The sequence below is a fragment of the Euphorbia lathyris genome, chromosome 4 (genome assembly GCF_963576675.1).
Source record: "Euphorbia lathyris chromosome 4, ddEupLath1.1, whole genome shotgun sequence".
Classification (NCBI taxonomy): Eukaryota; Viridiplantae; Streptophyta; class Magnoliopsida; order Malpighiales; family Euphorbiaceae; genus Euphorbia; species Euphorbia lathyris.
Window position 1 is genome coordinate 69,878,242 of NC_088913.1, and position 19,232 is coordinate 69,897,473.

Here is a 19,232-nt window from a genome sequence, read left to right on the forward strand (position 1 = left end):
TAGTGTGATCCCGTATGTCATCTAATATATGTTCTCGGAAATTAATCATGGGTGGCGACTCTCAATATGATAAATTAGTTCGAAAACATGATAAAAACAGACTTATAAGCAATAAAGACATACACCAGAAGGAACACATCACATGTCGCCCTCAAAAACGTTAAGTGATGGTGTAATGTCAGACACGAAACCCCTTTTGCTGAAATTAAACTCTAAAAATGGATAGTTGGGTTCGGCGAAAGCTTACAATGGCACACAAAAGTTAAGGTATTATTCATTATAGAGAATCATTTCACTTCCATCAAGAAGCTAGTTTTCTATTAGAGTATCCCTAGTGGGTGCAATCTTCTCGTTACTTTCTTCCATTTAGTAATAACCACCCACTAGAGACTTTGTAACTTTCTTTGGTTTGTTAATATAATTGGTAACAAACTTTTTGCAAGACATTTAAAAATATAAAAGCCTCATATGAGGAGGTGAGATACACACACCAAATTTATTTACATACATATAAAGGTGGGACACACGGAACAAAAATGTATCACAATAAAAAAAAGGGTAAATTCCAAAAAAAACCCTTGTGGTTTGATGTTGTTCCAAAAAAACCCTTGTGGTTTGTTATTACAAAAAAAAAGACTGTGGTTTGCGCCGTTACCCGAAAAACGGAAATGGGCTTAACACCGTTAATTTGCTGACGTGGCACAGGGGTAGAGTTGGAAATTCGAATTTTTTTTAATTTTTTTTCTCTCTCCTCTTCTCCTCCTCCTTCTTCTTCTTCCTTCTTCTTCCCCCTCCTTCTTCCTTCTTCTTCCTCTCCTCCTCTTCTTCCTCATCCTTCTTCTTTTTTTTCTTCCATTCTTTTTTTTTAATTTCCGATTTCCGAAGAAATCTGGAAATTTTCGAAATCTGGAATCCAGATTTCGGAAATTTCCAGATTTCAGAGAAATCTGGAAATCCGAAAGCAAGAACATATTCTGAAGCGAAGAACATATTCTGAAGCGAATACGAACATACTGCGGAATTAGAATCCACGTCGGCTCCGGTTAGTCAACGGAAAACGAAATGGCGCCAACAGGTAACCATTAGTACGGCTGTGGACACGAAATAACATACGCTTCAAACTAAAACAAAATATCTTTAAGTAAATGGTTACTGATAAATGCTTAATCACACAAACCATTTTTGTTTTGGTTTTCAATCTAGACGATAATCACAATTTTGCGCACTAAGTTTTTCTTCTTTCCCTCTGCTTCCATGGCCTCTGCACCTCTCTCCTCTCTCTGCTTCTATCGAATAGATTTTGCTTCTCTCAGTTTCAGCTATGGTGTTTCAGAATCTTTGGGGTTTGCTTCCGGTTCCCTTGGATTTAGCTCATTAAAGAAGAACCGAGGAGTCAGGGTTTCTATTTGTAGAGCTGCTTCTGTTATGTTTCGTGATCTTGATGCTGATGATTTCAGGCATCCTCTTGATAAACAGGTGAGATTTGATTAACTTTGCACTTTGCTTTTTGCGTTTATGATTATGATTGATTAAGCTTCTTTTAGTTCAAGATATTGTAAGTAGATATGGTAAGTATTATTACTTCTTTTCTCGCAAATTACCTATTCTTGCTGCATTTCTGAATTACTCACTTTTTGAAATTTATTAAGATTTACTTTCTGTTTTGCCAGAACACACTGCTGCTGAGGGCAATTCCGGAAATCTTCCAAGAACACGCTCGAAGAAATCTTCCAGATTTCCGGAAATCTGGAAAAATTCCAGATTTCTGGAAAATTTCTGAAACTTAAAAAAAAAAAGAAAAAAAAAGGTAGAAGAAGAAGGAAGAAGAAGAAGGAGAGAAGAAGAAGAATGAGGGGGAAGAAGAATAAGGAAGAAGGAGAAGAAGAAGGAAGAAGGAGGAGGAGGAGGAGGAGAAGAAGGAGGAGGAAGGAGAAGAAGAGAAGAGAGAAAAAATAAAAATAAAAAAAAATAAAAAAAATTTGAATTTCCAACTCTACCCCTGTGCCACGTCAGCAAATTAACACCGTTAAGTCCATTTTCGTTTTTCGGGTAACGGCGCAAACCACATTCCTTTTTTTTTTGTAATAACAAACCACAAGGGTTTTTTTTTGGAATTTACCCTAAAAAAACATGTAGGACCCTGATCAAGTTTTACTATTTGTGTCGGACAAATTTCATTTTCAACTCTTTTTGTTTAATTTAATTTTTTATTTTACCCTCTCAAAATTACTAAGTGACAAACACTCTAATGGAATATAATTTTAAGAGTAATCTATATCTAGATGGTATAAAGAGTTTGTAACTAGCATTAGACATGATAATACAAAGGTTGGTAGCTAAGAGGTTCAATCAAGTCTATGTCATATTTTTTTGGGAAAATTATAAAAATGGGTCAAATGTGAGGCCCATTTACATATTTAACACATTTACTCATCCTACTACATATCTAGACTGATTTTGTGTGACTTTCCCATAATACCCTCAATATTTACGCGCGTCTGTCTTCATCCCGTCTGACTTCGCATATTCGACCATATGCGAAGCTTGCGATGCTAATGTTTGGATTTACTTAATGAATTTAGTTCGCATATGCGAAACCTGCGAAGTTGAAGTTTGGTTTGCTTGATGAATTTAGTTCGCATATTCGAAGCCTGCGAAGCTGAAGTTTGGTTTGCTTGATGAATTTAGTTCGCATATGCGAAGCCTAGATATGTTTTGAAGCTAATTCGCGAAGTGGTATATAACAAAAAATGGCAAACAACAACGGATTCTAACATTAAAATCATAACATTATCAAAATTTACAACAAGATTGCCACAATAACAACATTCAAATCATAACATTATCAAAATTTACAACAAGATTGCCACAATGAACTCTACTAACGAATCATTTCAAAGTGAACCTAACTAATCCGGTACCAATCTTGAAACGGATGAGTAATCTTGGTGTGCACCATGTGACACATCCATCCCAAAAGGTCTGGACTTCCATTTCTCATCCCAGAAGGTCTGTACTTCCAGACCTTTTGGGATGGACGTGTCCCACGGTGCACACCAAGATTACTCATCCGATTTAAAATTGGTATCGGATTAGTTAGGTTCACTTTGAAGATTGGCACCATGGGATGGACGTGTCCCATGGTGCACCCCAAGATTGACACAACCTCTCCTAACCAACCACTTTAGGAGTGAATGTGTCAATCTTGGGGAAGTTCATCCCTATACAGGAAGGAAAATCATCTCCCATGCAGCCCATTACGCCGCTTTCCAGAAAGGGATGTTACGTATTCAACCATCTACAGAAAAATTTAATCGTGTTAGGCAGGGAAAAAGACGATTTTGGCTTCGCGAAATGAAGATTAGTGAAGCATGCGAATGTAAATGTGCAGGGAAAGAGGTGATTTTACTTCGCATATCGATGCTTTCGCGAAGTCTGCGAGGTCTGAAACGTGAGGATCTATTCGCAGACTTCGCGAACTAATCGATTCGCGAGGTAGATCCATACGTTTCAGACTCTTTCTCTTTGCAGATCTTCGCGAAATCATCGATTCACGAAGTAGATCATCACTTTCCCAGGCTCGTTCTCTTCGCAAAGTTTCGCGAAACCATAGATTGCGAAGTGAGTTCATGAAAAAACGCAGAAAAAAACAGATACTTACATTTTTCACCCCTTTCACCCCCAAAAGCGACAATAACAATATGATAACATGAGAAGAACGAAGGAAATAACGTAGAAAAACCATTTCTTTGATGGTAACAAGAAGAAAGAAACCAAGCAACGAACAGGAAGATGAAAAATCATGGCTTCGTTTTTTAGGGTTGGGAAGTTGCAGAATCAAGAGATGAAGAGAGGAAAAAGAGAAATTCATTGTGATTTTGACGAAATGGTGCAGATTTCGTGCAATTTAAAAGAAGAAAGGAAGATCAAAAGTCTTGAAATCATTAATGCAGAAGCAACTTTTCGCGTAACCAAGGAGATAGGGGGAGCGGTCGTTCGCGAGTGGTGGGAAGTGGGAAGGTAGGGGTATTATGGGAAAGTCACACAAAATCAGTCTAGATATGTAGTAGGATGAGTAAATGAGTTAAATATGTAAATGAGCCTCCCATTTGACCCAGTTTTGTAATTTTTCCTATTTTTTTGTTTTTCTTTTTTCAAGTTTTTAATATATCTTATGTTTTCCAAATTTTTTTATATAAATACTGTAAAATATTTTCTTTATCAAAGTTAAACACCGAAAAATAATTTATTTTTCAACAATATTTTTCCTTCACCTGTTAATTTTTAAATGACCATATTTTTTCATGCAGAAAATAATGTGACTGTTTTTTTTTTTTTTTTTTGCTAATTTGAGTTATTCAGCTTTTAAATTTTGATTTTTTTGTTAAATTTATGAAAAATTTATTGTAGGTTTAAATTTGCTATTCATTTGTTGATTCTCAACGGGTGAAGATACTTACAAATTAAATGAGATGAGAGTGTGATTCAGAATACATATATTCATTGTTATTCTTATCTACCCACCCACGTAGAGTTACATTTATCTTTAAATTTTGTTTTTATTCTATTTTTAATAAGTAATATTATTCCTTTAAAAAAGAAAGTAATATTATTTTATACATAATTAATAAATAGTAAAAGAAAAATAAAATAATTTTGAAAGAAAATAATTGAAAGAGAAAAAGGAAATCTAAAAAAGGAAGAAAGAAAGCGAAAATGTGGGAATGAAGTGTTGAAGCCAATGACGCGTTCCTCTCCTGCTTCCATATAATCACTCTTTCTGTTTTCCTTTTACAAAGGAAGGCTCCCCATTTCACAACCCCTCTCTTTCTCTCCATTCCCATTATTAATCAAGGTATTTCTTTCTCTCTTTCTCTTTGCTCGCGATTCGATCTCATTCCGTTAGGAAATTCTCCTCAAGGCATTGTTAATTCAAACTTCCTCTGTATTTCAATTGCAATTTCAATTTCGATTGCATTACTTGCATGATCATCGCAAAAGGATAAGTACGTTGTAGAAACATTAATTTGGCACGACTGCTGCATTTTAAATTGAGAGATTTTCTTAATTTAATTTGATTGTTCTACATAATTGGTTAGCTGAATTACGTGATCAGTGAAATTTCCGTTTTAGTTCGATAGAACAGCCCCGCTTTTGATTTCTGGTTTTTGTCGATAGGATAGGTTTTAGATTGGTTGAGGAAAATGTGAAGATCAAAACTGATTGTTCTAGATAAATGATTGGCTAAATTGCATGATCAGTGAAATTTCCATTGCATTTGGATAGATTTTTCTCTTTTTTTTTCACTTGATGTTAATTGTAGCAGTCTAACCGGATTTAATTTTTACTTAATGCGTGATTTGTATGTGGAAAACTTGTTATTATACCTTTGTGGTCTAGGGAATTTAATTTTTCTTTTGAGGAGCCATTAATTTTACGTCTTAATTTTCCAATTGTGGAGATTAATCTGGAGAAAATTATGTAGCGAGCTTTGTTTTGCTCTATGGAAATTTTATGAACTCTTTAGATTGATGACCTCAGTTCGCTATTTGCAGGCAGTAAAAAATGGCTGATGGTGAGGACATTCAACCACTCGTCTGTGATAATGGAACTGGAATGGTCAAGGTATGTAATTAAATGTGTTCTATTATGGTTGACAAAATTTTAAAACATTAATTAAAACGTTGGAGGATCCAAGGAGGAGGTTGATGTTTTCTAAGAGCAACAAAATCCTCCTTTTAGAAAATGGATCTAACTCAGATTTAGTTTTACATGGGATTGCTCTGTACGTGATAGTTTATAGATAGTGCTGGTAGTTGGGTGGCTTCTTTATTTCATTTTAAATTTCTATACGATTTTAAAGGAAGTCAATTTGTTAGGCTGGATTTGCTGGAGATGATGCTCCTCGTGCTGTATTCCCTAGCATTGTCGGTCGTCCCCGTCACACTGGTGTGATGGTTGGCATGGGCCAAAAAGATGCATATGTTGGTGATGAGGCTCAGTCCAAGAGAGGTATTTTGACTCTGAAATACCCAATAGAGCACGGCATTGTGAGCAATTGGGATGACATGGAAAAAATTTGGCATCATACATTCTACAATGAGCTTCGTGTTGCCCCAGAAGAACACCCTATACTTCTAACTGAGGCTCCTCTGAACCCTAAGGCTAATCGTGAGAAGATGACCCAAATCATGTTTGAAACCTTCAATACTCCTGCTATGTATGTTGCTATTCAAGCTGTTCTCTCCTTGTATGCCAGTGGTCGTACAACTGGTAAGCAGTCATATTAATTACTCGCTTTAGTGAGGATGTGTTTTGAAAACAAAAGCGTTGTTCAATGTGCAAAAGATATCAAAATTCTCATCCTTTGATATCTGCCCGAGATGACTTAATGTCTGCTTAGTTGCTTGATTATCTTATCAATGTTTTCTGGTGTGCAGGTATTGTGTTGGACTCTGGTGATGGTGTCAGCCACACAGTCCCCATCTATGAAGGGTATGCCCTTCCACACGCCATCCTCCGTCTTGACCTGGCTGGCCGTGACCTTACTGACCACTTGATGAAGATCCTTACTGAGCGTGGATATTCTTTCACCACATCAGCTGAACGAGAAATTGTAAGAGACATGAAGGAAAAGCTGTCTTATATTGCTCTGGACTTCGAGCAGGAGCTAGAGACCTCCAAAACAAGCTCATCTGTTGAGAAGAGCTTTGAATTGCCTGATGGTCAGGTGATCACCATTGGAGCTGAGCGGTTCCGTTGCCCAGAGGTCCTCTTCCAACCGTCCATGATCGGAATGGAAGCTGCAGGCATTCATGAGACCACATACAACTCCATCATGAAGTGTGATGTGGATATCAGGAAAGACTTGTACGGTAATATTGTACTTAGTGGTGGAACAACCATGTTCCCTGGTATTGCTGACAGAATGAGCAAGGAAATCTCTGCTCTAGCCCCAAGCAGCATGAAGATCAAGGTGGTTGCACCACCGGAGAGGAAGTACAGTGTCTGGATTGGTGGCTCCATTCTAGCATCTCTCAGCACTTTCCAGCAGGTTGGTTACAACATGTTTGCCATGATATTAGTTTCTTGCATTTATATCATATATAATCTTATAGAACATACAAATAACATAACACGATTTTGACATGGTAACCGAAATTGTCACCCTTACTTTTAATGCTGAATTCTTAGTGGGATTTGTCTTTTGAATGCAGATGTGGATTGCAAAGGCAGAATATGATGAATCTGGGCCATCAATTGTGCATAGGAAATGCTTCTAAATGTTTGAACATTAGGTTTTTGTCATCGAAAGGAGGAGGGAAAGGTTTATATATTTTTTTGAATTCTTGGAAGGAAGTTGTTAGCTTGTTAACCCTTTTCATTATTCTATTTTTGTTTGAGTGATGATTTTGAAATGGCGAGGAGTTAATTGCCAAATATGGTCCAATTCTTTCATTACTATTTTTCCGAGAAGTTTTGATTATTAAAATGTATTTTTCATCTTTAACTGTTTACCCTTGTTGCTTTATAATTTACCATTATGATTCGATTACTATGTACAATAAATCAAGAAAATCAATGAATTTAGGTTTATATGTTTGATAAATGTTCATATTTCATAATGAGCTTTCTTTTCTACTTCTGTTTCCTGTAATCCTTGTGAAGAAAATATACTGATTTGTTGCAATTTCAAGCGGGTGATGAGGAGGAACTGGTTTCTTCCTAAAAAACCTTCAGATTCACAGAGAAATTGGAAGTGAGTAGCACCCACGACGAGTTCCTCTCTGGAAGTTCTGCCTCACACCTATATTTAATCACAACTAATCCAACGGCTCGCATTGCTTCTAGATAGGGATGTAAACGTGGCGGGGATTACATTACATTCCCCATCCCTATTGGAGATTTCCCATCTCCGAATTCTAAATGGGAAGTTTTTTCTCGTCTCCACCCCGCAGGGAAAAGCATTATGTACCTTTGGAACTCTCAGGACCCAGACTAATGTCTTTAGTATTTGAAACCAACTCTGCTAATGACTTTGCATTTATATCAACAATGACTGTTTGCACGATCTCATATCATAAGCACCTATTGTTGAATAGGATAAATTCCTCTACTCCGAAATCCTTCATCACAAACTAGAATTCTATGTGTTCACAATATGAAAACCATCTATTTAATAAAATTTATTACCTTGAAGTATGAACTATTTAGGTTTTGCTTTAAATGCAGTGTCTTTCTTACTATAATGATGGTATATCTTGAGATAATGTTTGCGTTTGAAGCTCCTTAGTTGTTGGTCTGGCTTGGTACTACATCTAGACTACTAGTAAGGGCGGCCCGGTGCACTACGCGTCCCCGCTGAGTGAGGGTCCAGGGAGGGGTCCCACCACAAGAGTAAAAAAAAAGGGCGGCCCGGTCGCACTACGCGTCCCCACTGAGCGAGGGTCCGGGGAGGGGTCCCACCACAAGAGTAAATACTAAAAATTAGCAGTCTCGATTTCTTGCTCAAAGATACCTAGATTTTTCAAGGAAGTGTTTTTTAAGTTTGTTGCCGAGGAAGCTGAAGTTGGGGTTCCTCTGCTTGGAAGGAAGTGTTGTTGAAGTTTGTTGCTCAGGCTCTTCCAATTTTCTCTATGAGTACTGAGATCTACTTGTCATGAACTCCAGAAGATGACGATCTCTTTCTGGTGGGGGGCACAAAATACTCTGTCTTAGGGAGGATCAAAGAGGTTAGGGTTTTGGGGATCTCCATGATTATAATGTTTCTCTTTTAGGGTTGAAAATTTATCACTAAACCACATAGTTTAGTTAGTCGGATGTTTAAAGTTACATAGTATCTTATAGATACTTTCTTATCTTCTGACTTGGGCACTAATCCTAGTTATTCTTGGAGGAGTTTGTGGTGTTATAAGCCTATCCTTTTTAGAGGTTTGCATTGGCGAATTGGAGATGGTTTGAAGGATGTTGGCTAGTGAGCCTAACTTCATAGTTCAGTCACCTTGTGTCACTGGGTATGAAGATATTAAGGTGTTAGATCTCTTGTTATGGGACCGTGGTAAGATTGACTCTATATTATTACAAAATGAAGGTTGTTTTAAAATGATTGTCCGCATTTATAGTCGAGTTGCTCATCATATATGGCATTTCACTCGTGATGGCATTTACACTTCAAAATCTGGTTATAAGGTTTTGGATAGTATCCAATGAGAATAGTTGGAAGGTCTCATGGAGATTATCTCCTAAGTTAAAAAGGTTTCTCTCATTATATATTTTATTTCCAGGTATAATAAGAATCTAGACATTGTCATCTAAGAAAACAAAAATTACAATAACACAGTATTTTAAACTATCAATCAATCATAAAATTAATTAAACTGCGGCTCTTGAAGTAATTAGAAAGAAAGGAGGGCAGATTTAGTATGATTATCAGTGAAGCAGAAGGGATGATCTTCAAGTGCTATATATTCCTCTTCAGGTGCTGAGCTCAACAATTCATACATTTGTGCTGTATATTCCTCTTCATCATTATCATTATCATTAGAGCTTGAACACTTCCAAAACTTATTAGATTCTTGAAAGTTTCCATGATCTGAGAAGCTACCAAATCCTTCAATTCCTCGTGTCAATTTTCGAGCTTTCGCTCTCTCTTCTCTAAGAAACAGCTCGCTTTCAAGCAGTTTTAGTATTCTTGCACACAGGTTTTTAACACTCAACCCCCAGTTGAATCTGTGTATATATATCTGAATTAGTTACATGTATAACGTAGGAATAACAAGTTAATGTAATGTAATAAAGTAGACTACAAATTACCCTGTCTCGTCCACGAATTGAAAGGCTTGTATCTGTTGAATGACTTCTTTATCAGTGAGAAACTCATCAGCAACTCTTAATGGTCCATGGGTCAGGAGGTGTTCTAATAGAATTAGTGATTTGTATGAAACTCTCCATGTTTTTCTTTCAAATTTTGTAAACCTGAATCAAATACCAACAAACACTAAACTTGTAAAATATTTTCTTGCTGAACTGCTAAGCTATATTCATGTAATTCACCCCATCATCTTTCCTATGAAGCTACGACACGGGTACTCATACAGATCCGGTATGGTAAGTACATGCTACAATATAAGTCATTGTAAACTATAAATAACATTCATAATTAATAAGTCACTAATTTATACAAAAGAAACTTTTAATACTTCGTTTCGTTCGAGTTTGATTTTCTTTTAGTATTATAAGGGTTATATATAATTTTTATATAAACCCCTCTGATTTTGTAAATTATCAAAACAATCTTTATATTCTACTTAATTCATTTAGAAAACGTGTTCCCAAAGTGTCTAAATATTTTTAAAAAATGAACACTTATTTTGGAGTGTCAGTTGTGTGTCCCAACTGTTAGAGTTTTTGACACTATTTAACCTCCTATAAGTATATGTGTTTCCTAGATTCTTTCCTTACGAAATAGCATACATTCTAGGTTTAAATCTCAATATATCGATTCGGTCCTAAAAGGTGGCGTTGGATGGAAGGCTTGAGCAAGAATTGACATTAAAGGATAGTGACATCAGAAATAGAGAGGATTCGACTAAGCTATATTCTAGTAAAATGTGTTTCCAATATATATAACCGCATATTAAAATTGTGAGACCTAAGGAATAAAATTAGGACAAAACGAACAATATTTAAATGGTATTCGGTCAAACTTGTTAATTAGTACCAAAACTATGTTCCATGTACGACATGTTGACTTCAAGGGACGAATCAGGTGAAAGTCAATGGTAACAACTTGACCATAAATACTATGAAGATATTGTTCACCTTGACCCGCATCTCATTTCTTAGGCCTCGTGACATTAATTAAAATACATCTACATATACTGAAAATACATGTTACTAATATAGTTGTCACTTTATCTCCCTTTGCAATTTGGGTTATGAATATCCAAAAAGAAAAAGGGTAGGAACCTTTTGTGTAGAATGTCGACAATCCTGCAATAATCATCAACTTCAAAAGCAGCTCTAGAAATGAGAGCCATAGAATTAGGTGTATCTGCTGCCCATAAATCACCATTTGTAGCTTCTTCTGTCAATCTTTAATTAACACCCAAAACAGAATTAGCTAAGTATATATTCAAATTCAACCATAAAATAATGAACAACTTATTACTTACAGTTGAGCTGGTGTAACATCTGTAAGAGCCAACCGAGCAGTCTTGATCTTGTCCTTGAAAAAGAAAGAAGCTTGCCTCTTTAATTCATTCAACAATGGCTTATCCATTTTCCTCTTAACTTCTCTCTAATACTTCCTTTCTAACATGCAATTCTTTCTTATATTTGGACAGCTACTCCATTATACCAACTGCTCTATATAAAGGGCTTCATTTGCTTATGTAATGTCTCCAATATAATATAATATACTGAATATTACTAATTTCGTGGTCTAAGTGGTTAAGATTCTTTATTTATTAGTTTAACAATTCAATCAGAGTTGGAATTCTCGAGATTAAAATACAGCCAACAACTTTACTTTTTTGAAAAAATCTATCAACCTCCAATCTGGATTAATTTGAAAGTAGGACTGTAATCGAGCCGAGCCGAGTTTTGTTCTGCTTAGGCTTAGGCTTGGCTCAGCCGAAAATTGACGGGTTCAAATTCAATATTCTGTTCATGAGCTGCTTACGAGTTTGTTCACAAGTTTTGCTCGCGAACAACTCGTTAATTCAATTCATTAATTTTGCACGCAAACAACTCATTAATTATGTTCGTTAATTATATTGATTTGAAATTTCTTTAACACAAAACTATGTGGTTTTGAAACCTATAAAACTATAGACTTGTTTGGTTTACCTGCTGTTTGATGTTTGCAGGTGGAAAAAACTGCTCTTGTAAAAAGCAGAGATTCTCGTCTTTGGTAAAAAAAAAAATTACTTTTTATATATAAAAGGCAAACAAGACGTGGCTAATTAAACACTTAAAACTCTCATTTTTAAAGTGAAAAGACAAACAGAAGGAGAAAAAGCCGTAAACAAACACCTTCTAAAATTTACATATGATTACGTTGTTTTATATTTTTCTCTTTATAGAAATGTTATTATTAAAAAAAAAATTGAACCAAGCTTGCTCACAAGCGTGTTCATGAATATTATAATTGAACTTGCTTATGAGCTTGTTTATGAACCTATAATTGAGTCTCCTCACGAGCTTACGAGCCGAGTTTCATTGTACTCAAGATCGGCTCATTTATAAATCAAGCCAAATATGATCGAGTTTTTACTGAACGGCTCGGCTCATTTACATCCCCAGATAAGATAGGGGATAAATTAGAAGAAAAACTATTAAACTTTGAGTTGGGAATTTTAGCATTATACAAGTGGAAAAAGCATGGACGTTTTGGTAATCAAAGAATGTTAAAGTGGACTTGATTGCAGTTTTGGACCAAATATTTGATGACATATATTACTTAAAAATTCAGTTTGATGTGCATAATGGGATGCGAATTAGGTAATTGGCAATTCAGTTAGGAGTAGGTAATCTGTGATCCTAACGAAAATAAATAAATAAATTTTAGGATTTTAGGTTCACCTTAATTGATCTATATCTTCTTGGGTGGTGTGTGTTGGATTAAGGGTGACAAATAAGTAGATCTATATCTATATATCATAGACAACGAAGTACAAGGAAAAGGCTATACAAGGAAAAGGCTATAAAAGTTATAAAAAAAAAACTGTTCATTTGAGGTTCCAATTAATATTCCAAAAACTCAAACCAAAAACATAATTTTATTTTCATATACTTTTCAATTTAATATAGGTTTATAATTTCATCCTCTAAATAAATCTCAATTCATTGATCTTCTCTCCAGGTTGTGTTCTCTTTCCTCCATCGTGTTGATAGCAGGTGGTTAACTAAGAATATCAAAATAGATTATCATATCATAATCGTATTATGTGATCTGTATATTTAACATGATTATCATGATACAAAAATGATAACCATATCAAACCGATCATGTCAGAAATTAACAACCCCCAAAAGGAGACTAAGGTAGGGAAACGAGAGGAAATAAGCTCGTCATTTTAGAAACTCATCTATTTCTATAAAAAAAAATCCCTTTTATCTAACACAAGATTAAATGGATATGGAGGCACATGGATATGATCCATATGAGTTTTGCATTAAATGGTTGAAGCCAACTTGAAATGATGCAAATCCAGAGCACAAATGTAATCTTATCTGGCCTAATAGCCTACCAAAAACATTAACTGCAAGTCTGTAAAACTGATATTTTCTTTATATTATAACAAAATAATCAAACACCAAACTTCCATAACACAACAACAAAGCCTTATTGTCATAATAACAATGATTTCTAAAAGTGGCTAATCTTAAAATGGCCTCTAATCTTTCTTGCTCATATTACATAATTCTTGGAAGAGGCCAAACTTTTCCAAGTCAATGAAAGGTGAATTGTAGAAAATCACCACGAGCAATGAAATTGCACTCTAAACTCAATTTCAAGGCTTGCATTTTGATCTTAAAAAATCACAAGTTAGCTCCTTAAAAGGTCCGTATACCTAAAGATTGAAGTCATTAGTAGATTCCTTCATCCAGAGTTGGATGTGTTCAGAAAAGTATCCAGACTTCTCATAAATAACTTTCATCATCATCGCTTTTTATTTCTGGAGTTGCCAGATTCTGGTCCTATATCCCACAGACATGAGCAGAAGCTCCCAAAGCATGTTCGGAATGCTTAATAGATTCACCTTTGATCCAGGAATTTCACACCAGTTCACTGAGATTTCGATCATAGGGATGCCTAACCATTTGCATAGAAAAACAATCTCCACATCGAAGCACCATCTGCGGCGGGGAAAAAGAAGTAGAAACAATTTCATTTTATGATATTGAAATTTGAATTATTAGAAAATCTTTTTTTAAGTTCTGGACTCCATTCAAAATTAAGATAATATTATAATTTATAAATGCATAAAAAAGCATACATTATATGAATAAATAAAATAACTAGCTAAGCATATATGATTATAGAAATGAACTTAAATTAAAGTTCCATGTTTCATGTTTCATGTTTTTTAGATCCACAATCGTCAGTTCATGAACCGTGGTAAGGCCAAGAATTACTCATAAGTTTGCCAGCGTTGCCTCTTGGATTAGTGGCACATTTACAGTTCATATCCACATGCCAAAACCCATTTCTGTATGCATACTTGATTTGATATTTGATAGAGAACGGTCTAGCCATTAGTAGGAATGTTCTGGAAGGGGTGAGCCGTAGGGAATGAGCTGTTTGGCAGATGTTGGTTATTTGGGAGATGAGCTGGAGGGTAGTTTGGGTAATAGGTTGAGTATAAGTAGGGATTAGTTGTTATGTTTTAGGTATGGAATATTTTGGTTAATTTGTGTTTGGCTGCCTTTGAGCAGAGGCTCTGCATCTTTGGATCAGAGAGGGGGTCTGTAGGTTGTTCCTCAGATTCATTTATCGTTTACTGTTCTCCATTTCTATTGTATTGCTTATTCTATCAATACGAATACACATTATCATATCCATTTGGGTTCGTTTCTTATTAATATTGCTAGCCAGAGACATAAAATACTGATGATGTGTACACATACATTTTGGTTATAACTCAATAATTGGCCAAAATTGCTACAAATGTTATAAGTTGGGCTAAAATTAAAAAAGATCGACAAAATTTGAATTTTTTTATTTTAATCATTAGGTCCAATTGAATGAGGAAAGATATCTGATATCAATATTATTAAGAATTTTTAGATTTACCTTTTGAGTCGGATGTTTGTGAAAAGCTTTCTTGCTGCAGCCCTTGTAAACATCTTAAAGCCACACTGTAAGGTGGGAGAGAGGATGGGGTGATGAAGAACAAATGAGAACTTATTCACATCAATTCAGTATATAGATTAAACAAAAGTTGCAAGCACAATCAAGCATATGCTCAGTGCAGGTATCAAAAAATTAAAAGTAGAAACTTACTTGTGTATCACGAATTCCAGGACCACAAGTTAAGAGAACCACGAAATGAAAGCCCTTCATTAGTACATTGCGATGCCACTTTCTCTGACACACAAAGGGCAATGGACCAACCATGAGAAGTAAATAAAATTGACAGGTAAAAAGTGGAAATACATATTAATGAATGAATAAAACAGCAGCAAGACCGAACTGATGCCAAAGCCTTCTCCTCAAGATGAGCACGAGAACCAAATGCAGCAATTGGGATATCAGATATTCTAAAATTTGAATCTGAAGCTGATGAATTTCCTAAGTTATACTTCTCCTTGGCAACTGCATGAATCTGACAGGAAAAGCTCATACAGTCAAAAGTAAATGTGTTAATGTTTGGACTTAAAGTTTTCTCTGAACTATTATTACATCTGTGCTCAATAAGACCAAACCTTATTTTCAAGCTTCTCAAGGTCATTAACCTTTGTTGCACCATCAGCATCCAGCATTAGAAGTAATTCTCCACGAGAATGAAGCATGCCCTGTTTTACAATGCTTTCACAAAGGTAAAGCGCTTCAATGGGACTCATCATGCATGAGAATTAAGGGGGAGGAAGTCTTTTCATTGTAAGTATGTACATCGATTAAACAGTTCGGATTAGACTCACTTTTCGAATAGCTTCTCCCTTTCCATGATTTTTTCCAAGAAGGATAATCCTTACGTTGTCCACTGTATATTTTTTCACATAATTAAATGCTACTCTCTTAGTCCCATCAGAACTTCCATCATCAACAATTACCACCTGATAAAAAAAAAACTCATCCACTTACAATACAAAGGTTTCCAAAATGGCATGCAAAAGTACATCCTTAATTGTAAACAACAGTATACAATGCACCAGAAAAATGAGAATCATTTAACTTTCAGGCTTAGATATTCATATCTACATAAGCACACATCATCTGCTTCCAAATTATAATATCACAGTAATCCTAGATCAATCTTTGGCTGATAATTACTTCAGACATGTCAAGATGTGTTACAAATATGAGCTATGTTTTCAAGGATTTCCAAATAAAACTCAACCACAAAAGAATTATCCAAGGAGGCACAACTTAAAAAGATAAAGCAGGAAGCAAGACCAAATACATGAGGATTCCCCATTCTATGTTAAAGCAAAATAAGAACAAGAGCAAACAGATTCCAACCTTCAAGGGGGCAAAAAATTAAAAGCAAGTCAGAAAGTAATCAATCACCAAAACAAGGTTTTATTGTCAACTATAATCCAATATCATGTTAGAGGGCACTAAAAGTTGCCTATTGAAATAGCCAGATTGAAACCAATTAGACTTTCTGATGAAGCACACAAATTTGCTCTCATCATTTCAAGGTTTTACACACCTCCCTCTCCTCTCTCTCCCCTTCATAACAGTTGAAACAACAGACCAGAAAAAACTATATCAATCAACACACATAAGGACTTTTTTTTGCTTGAAATTTTATTGCAACCATTTATCACTGGGCATAGAAGTTAAAGCAAGTCATCTACGAAATTAGAATAATAAAATTATACCTCATAAGTAAATGATTTATCCTTTGCTGCACGTCGTTGAAGATAACTACAAAGTGAAGACATAAGCATCATCACTATCGTAATTCTTTTTTTTTTTCATCAGACACCTAACAAATTAAAAACTGTAGAGGCAACTATTCCCAGATGCCTCACCCACCATATGCCCCCATCTTCTTTATGTATCATAAATAATAAGTAGACAAGCTTCAAAGTTAGAACAGCATATGAAAGATCTAGTAACAAAAATTTGAGCATGCGCGTTTAAAGCTTGATGCTATAAATTAGGTACCTTGTCAAATTTGATTCTATCTGAGGATTGTGTAGCTTCATATCATTTTATTTCTTGAACATGATATAAATACATGATATGATAATCGGTGAGTAAAATCAAAATATTCACAGCTTTTCATTATTCTTTCTTCTTTCTTTCTCTTCTTTTTATTATTAGGCAATGCAATGTAAGTTGCTATAACACTCCAATATCTTCTACTTGACATACCATAATGGGGAGAAAAGAAAAAAAAAACAACATACTAAATAACATGCTGAAACTTACTTCATGGTTTCATCAAGAGCTCCTGGAAGCCTATTTTCCTCATTAAATGCAGGAATTATCAAAGACATATACTTTTGTGCCGGCTCACTCACATGAGGGCATGGAACCTTGTAAAAGGTAGAAAGATAATAATCAGGTATACTAAAACTCCTTCAAAAATCAGTTTTCTACAATACAAATTAACAGTAGTACTTCATATCAGTAATTGACATCAACATACGTATGGAGGAAATTAATTTATCACTTGTTGACACCAAAAAAGCTATTAACTTCCTCAATACATACGGAGGAAATTACTTTAGCACCTCCTCAAAACCGAAAACTATAATGCAATCCAAGTTGTATGACAACTATCCATTAAATAAAATATAGTAGCAGGCTACTATTATAGTGCAACAGTTGAAACTGTTAGGCAGTAAGTCCAACATAGCCCAAATTAATCTTGTTAGTCAAATTACCTCCCATACTTCTAATTTTTTTGGCTGATTCAGCCAACTTGTCGCTCAACTTAAGATTTTACAATTGTCAAAGTTCTGCTAAATTGGGTAAATGACAAAAGTATAGTCATATTATGCCAAAATGATCGTTTTAGGTTAAATTGGACTTGACTACAAGTTCAGGGTCAAATTTGCAAACAAGAGCCAATTTCATGTAAAATCTTCACTTGAAAGAATCATTGCTCAACATGGGGAACTTAGCTAATTGCGTAATCAGGATGAAGGACCTACTTGACAGTAAAACGTAGTATAAACTGACTGAGGATAGAGAACTACCAAGGCTTAAGGTAGTTGGAGAAAGCTACAATTCAATTCAGTGGTATGCATATTTTAATTAAAGCCAATCTAAACCATAGATTTCCACTTCAATAAATCAGTGAACAGGTGCAATTTCCCCCAAATAATGATATAGATTTTCAAACCAGAAGCTTTTACTACGTGAATTTATTAAACAATTCCAATGCCAAAATTTTGTATTAGACTTTATTATAAATAAGCAATCCAGTACCAATATCTAATGTTAGGTCAAACAAACTCACGTCAATTCATATATGGAGAAAATAAAATCTAATTACTTGTTTGAGTGAATTGGGATCCTCGAAGGTAGCAGGAGCATCAACATGCCTACCAAAAAGAGCAATTGATGAGCATAAATGACACAGCCCGTCGATTGAACAGAAGACGACAATGGTGATCGAATTCGAGGGGAAAAACATTGGAAGTAGTGAATTTGTAAAGAGAAAAAGAACGAATACCTGTTATTGTTTCTTCTCCTGTAGGCTTCAAAGAAGATCGGGGAGAATACTAGAGAAGCCGCAACCGTAGCTAGGCCTACCAAATACGAAGCTACCCTCCAGAAAAGTTCCATATTCTTGGTTTCTGCTCTTGCTTCTGTTTCTGTTGCTTCACCTCTACATCAATATGTTAAACCTCCTATTTGATTTTATACAGTCGAAACCTCTTTTTTATATTTAACAAAGACAAATTAAGTCAGTTGTACAAGTAAGCCCGTCTAGCTCAGTTGGTAGAGCGCAAGGCTCTTAACCTTGTGGTCGTGGGTTCGAGCCCCACGGTGGGCGCATTTTTTTCACTTTGATTAATTCATTTTTCTGATTTTCTTTGCTTTGGTCGAGGGTTCGAACCCACGGTAGGCGCACTTTTTCTCACTTTGATTTGTTCATTTTTCTGATTTTCTTTGCCTTCTTTTTTAACCTTTAAATTGGCAACAAGCTTTCAATATCATATTAGATTTATTTAAAAATAATAATAATAATAATCATAAAGCTATAGGTAGATATTGGTGCCCGCTATGGTTACTTTGTTTTTTACAAAGTACTGTTATTTAGTGCTCATATTCACCATTGGACGATGGAGCATAAAATTAATCCAATGGTGAATATGAGCACCAAGTAACGGTACTTTGTAAAAAACAAAGTAATTATAACGGGCACCGATAGATACTATATACCATTACTTTGTTTATATTTATCATAATTAATAACAAAACCAAATTGAATTATAAATAAAAGTCCTTACAATATTTAGCATTAAGGGTCTCATATATACTCATCCTATTTTTAATAGACTTAAAAAAAAATCATTAAAATATTTTAATCAATTTTATT

General features: G+C 35.0%; 3 protein-coding genes and 1 non-coding gene across 5 annotated transcripts; 2 read left to right on the plus strand and 2 right to left on the minus strand.

Moving 5' to 3' along the window:
- The first annotated feature begins 4,701 nt into the window (after positions 1 to 4,701).
- On the plus strand, positions 4,702 to 7,609 carry LOC136226460 (actin). 2 transcript variants are annotated; one of them, XM_066014954.1, is made up of 5 exons: positions 4,702 to 4,855; positions 5,556 to 5,625; positions 5,880 to 6,273; positions 6,441 to 7,054; positions 7,218 to 7,609. In XM_066014954.1, the coding sequence occupies exons 2-5, from the start codon at positions 5,566 to 5,568 to the stop codon at positions 7,281 to 7,283; spliced, it is 1,134 nt and encodes a 377-aa protein (XP_065871026.1). In that variant the 5' UTR covers positions 4,702 to 4,855; positions 5,556 to 5,565; the 3' UTR covers positions 7,284 to 7,609. The 2 variants fall into 2 exon arrangements, with proteins under 2 accessions (XP_065871026.1, XP_065871027.1); XM_066014955.1 differs by lacking the exon at positions 4,702 to 4,855 and adding an exon at positions 4,894 to 5,006.
- Positions 7,610 to 9,249: 1,640 nt separating this feature from the next.
- LOC136227552 (ENTH domain-containing protein C794.11c-like) lies at positions 9,250 to 11,349 on the minus strand. The gene is made up of 4 exons (XM_066016252.1): positions 11,175 to 11,349; positions 10,969 to 11,094; positions 9,814 to 9,975; positions 9,250 to 9,729 (listed from the first exon to the last, which is right to left on the minus strand). Exons 1-4 carry the CDS (start codon positions 11,279 to 11,281, stop codon positions 9,396 to 9,398), a joined length of 729 nt encoding a protein of 242 aa, XP_065872324.1. The 5' UTR covers positions 11,282 to 11,349; the 3' UTR covers positions 9,250 to 9,395.
- A 1,917-nt stretch (positions 11,350 to 13,266) lies between these two features.
- Positions 13,267 to 18,536, minus strand: LOC136226687 (uncharacterized). Its single transcript, XM_066015312.1, has 10 exons — positions 18,363 to 18,536; positions 18,183 to 18,231; positions 17,111 to 17,217; positions 16,555 to 16,600; positions 15,649 to 15,783; positions 15,433 to 15,522; positions 15,201 to 15,332; positions 15,011 to 15,094; positions 14,801 to 14,865; positions 13,267 to 13,863 (listed from the first exon to the last, which is right to left on the minus strand). Exons 1-10 carry the CDS (start codon positions 18,473 to 18,475, stop codon positions 13,677 to 13,679), a joined length of 1,008 nt encoding a protein of 335 aa, XP_065871384.1. The 5' UTR covers positions 18,476 to 18,536; the 3' UTR covers positions 13,267 to 13,676.
- Positions 18,537 to 18,613: 77 nt separating this feature from the next.
- TRNAK-CUU (transfer RNA lysine (anticodon CUU)) lies at positions 18,614 to 18,686 on the plus strand. Its single transcript has one exon. It is a non-coding gene; the product is annotated as a tRNA-Lys (tRNA).
- The last annotated feature ends 546 nt before the right edge of the window (positions 18,687 to 19,232 follow it).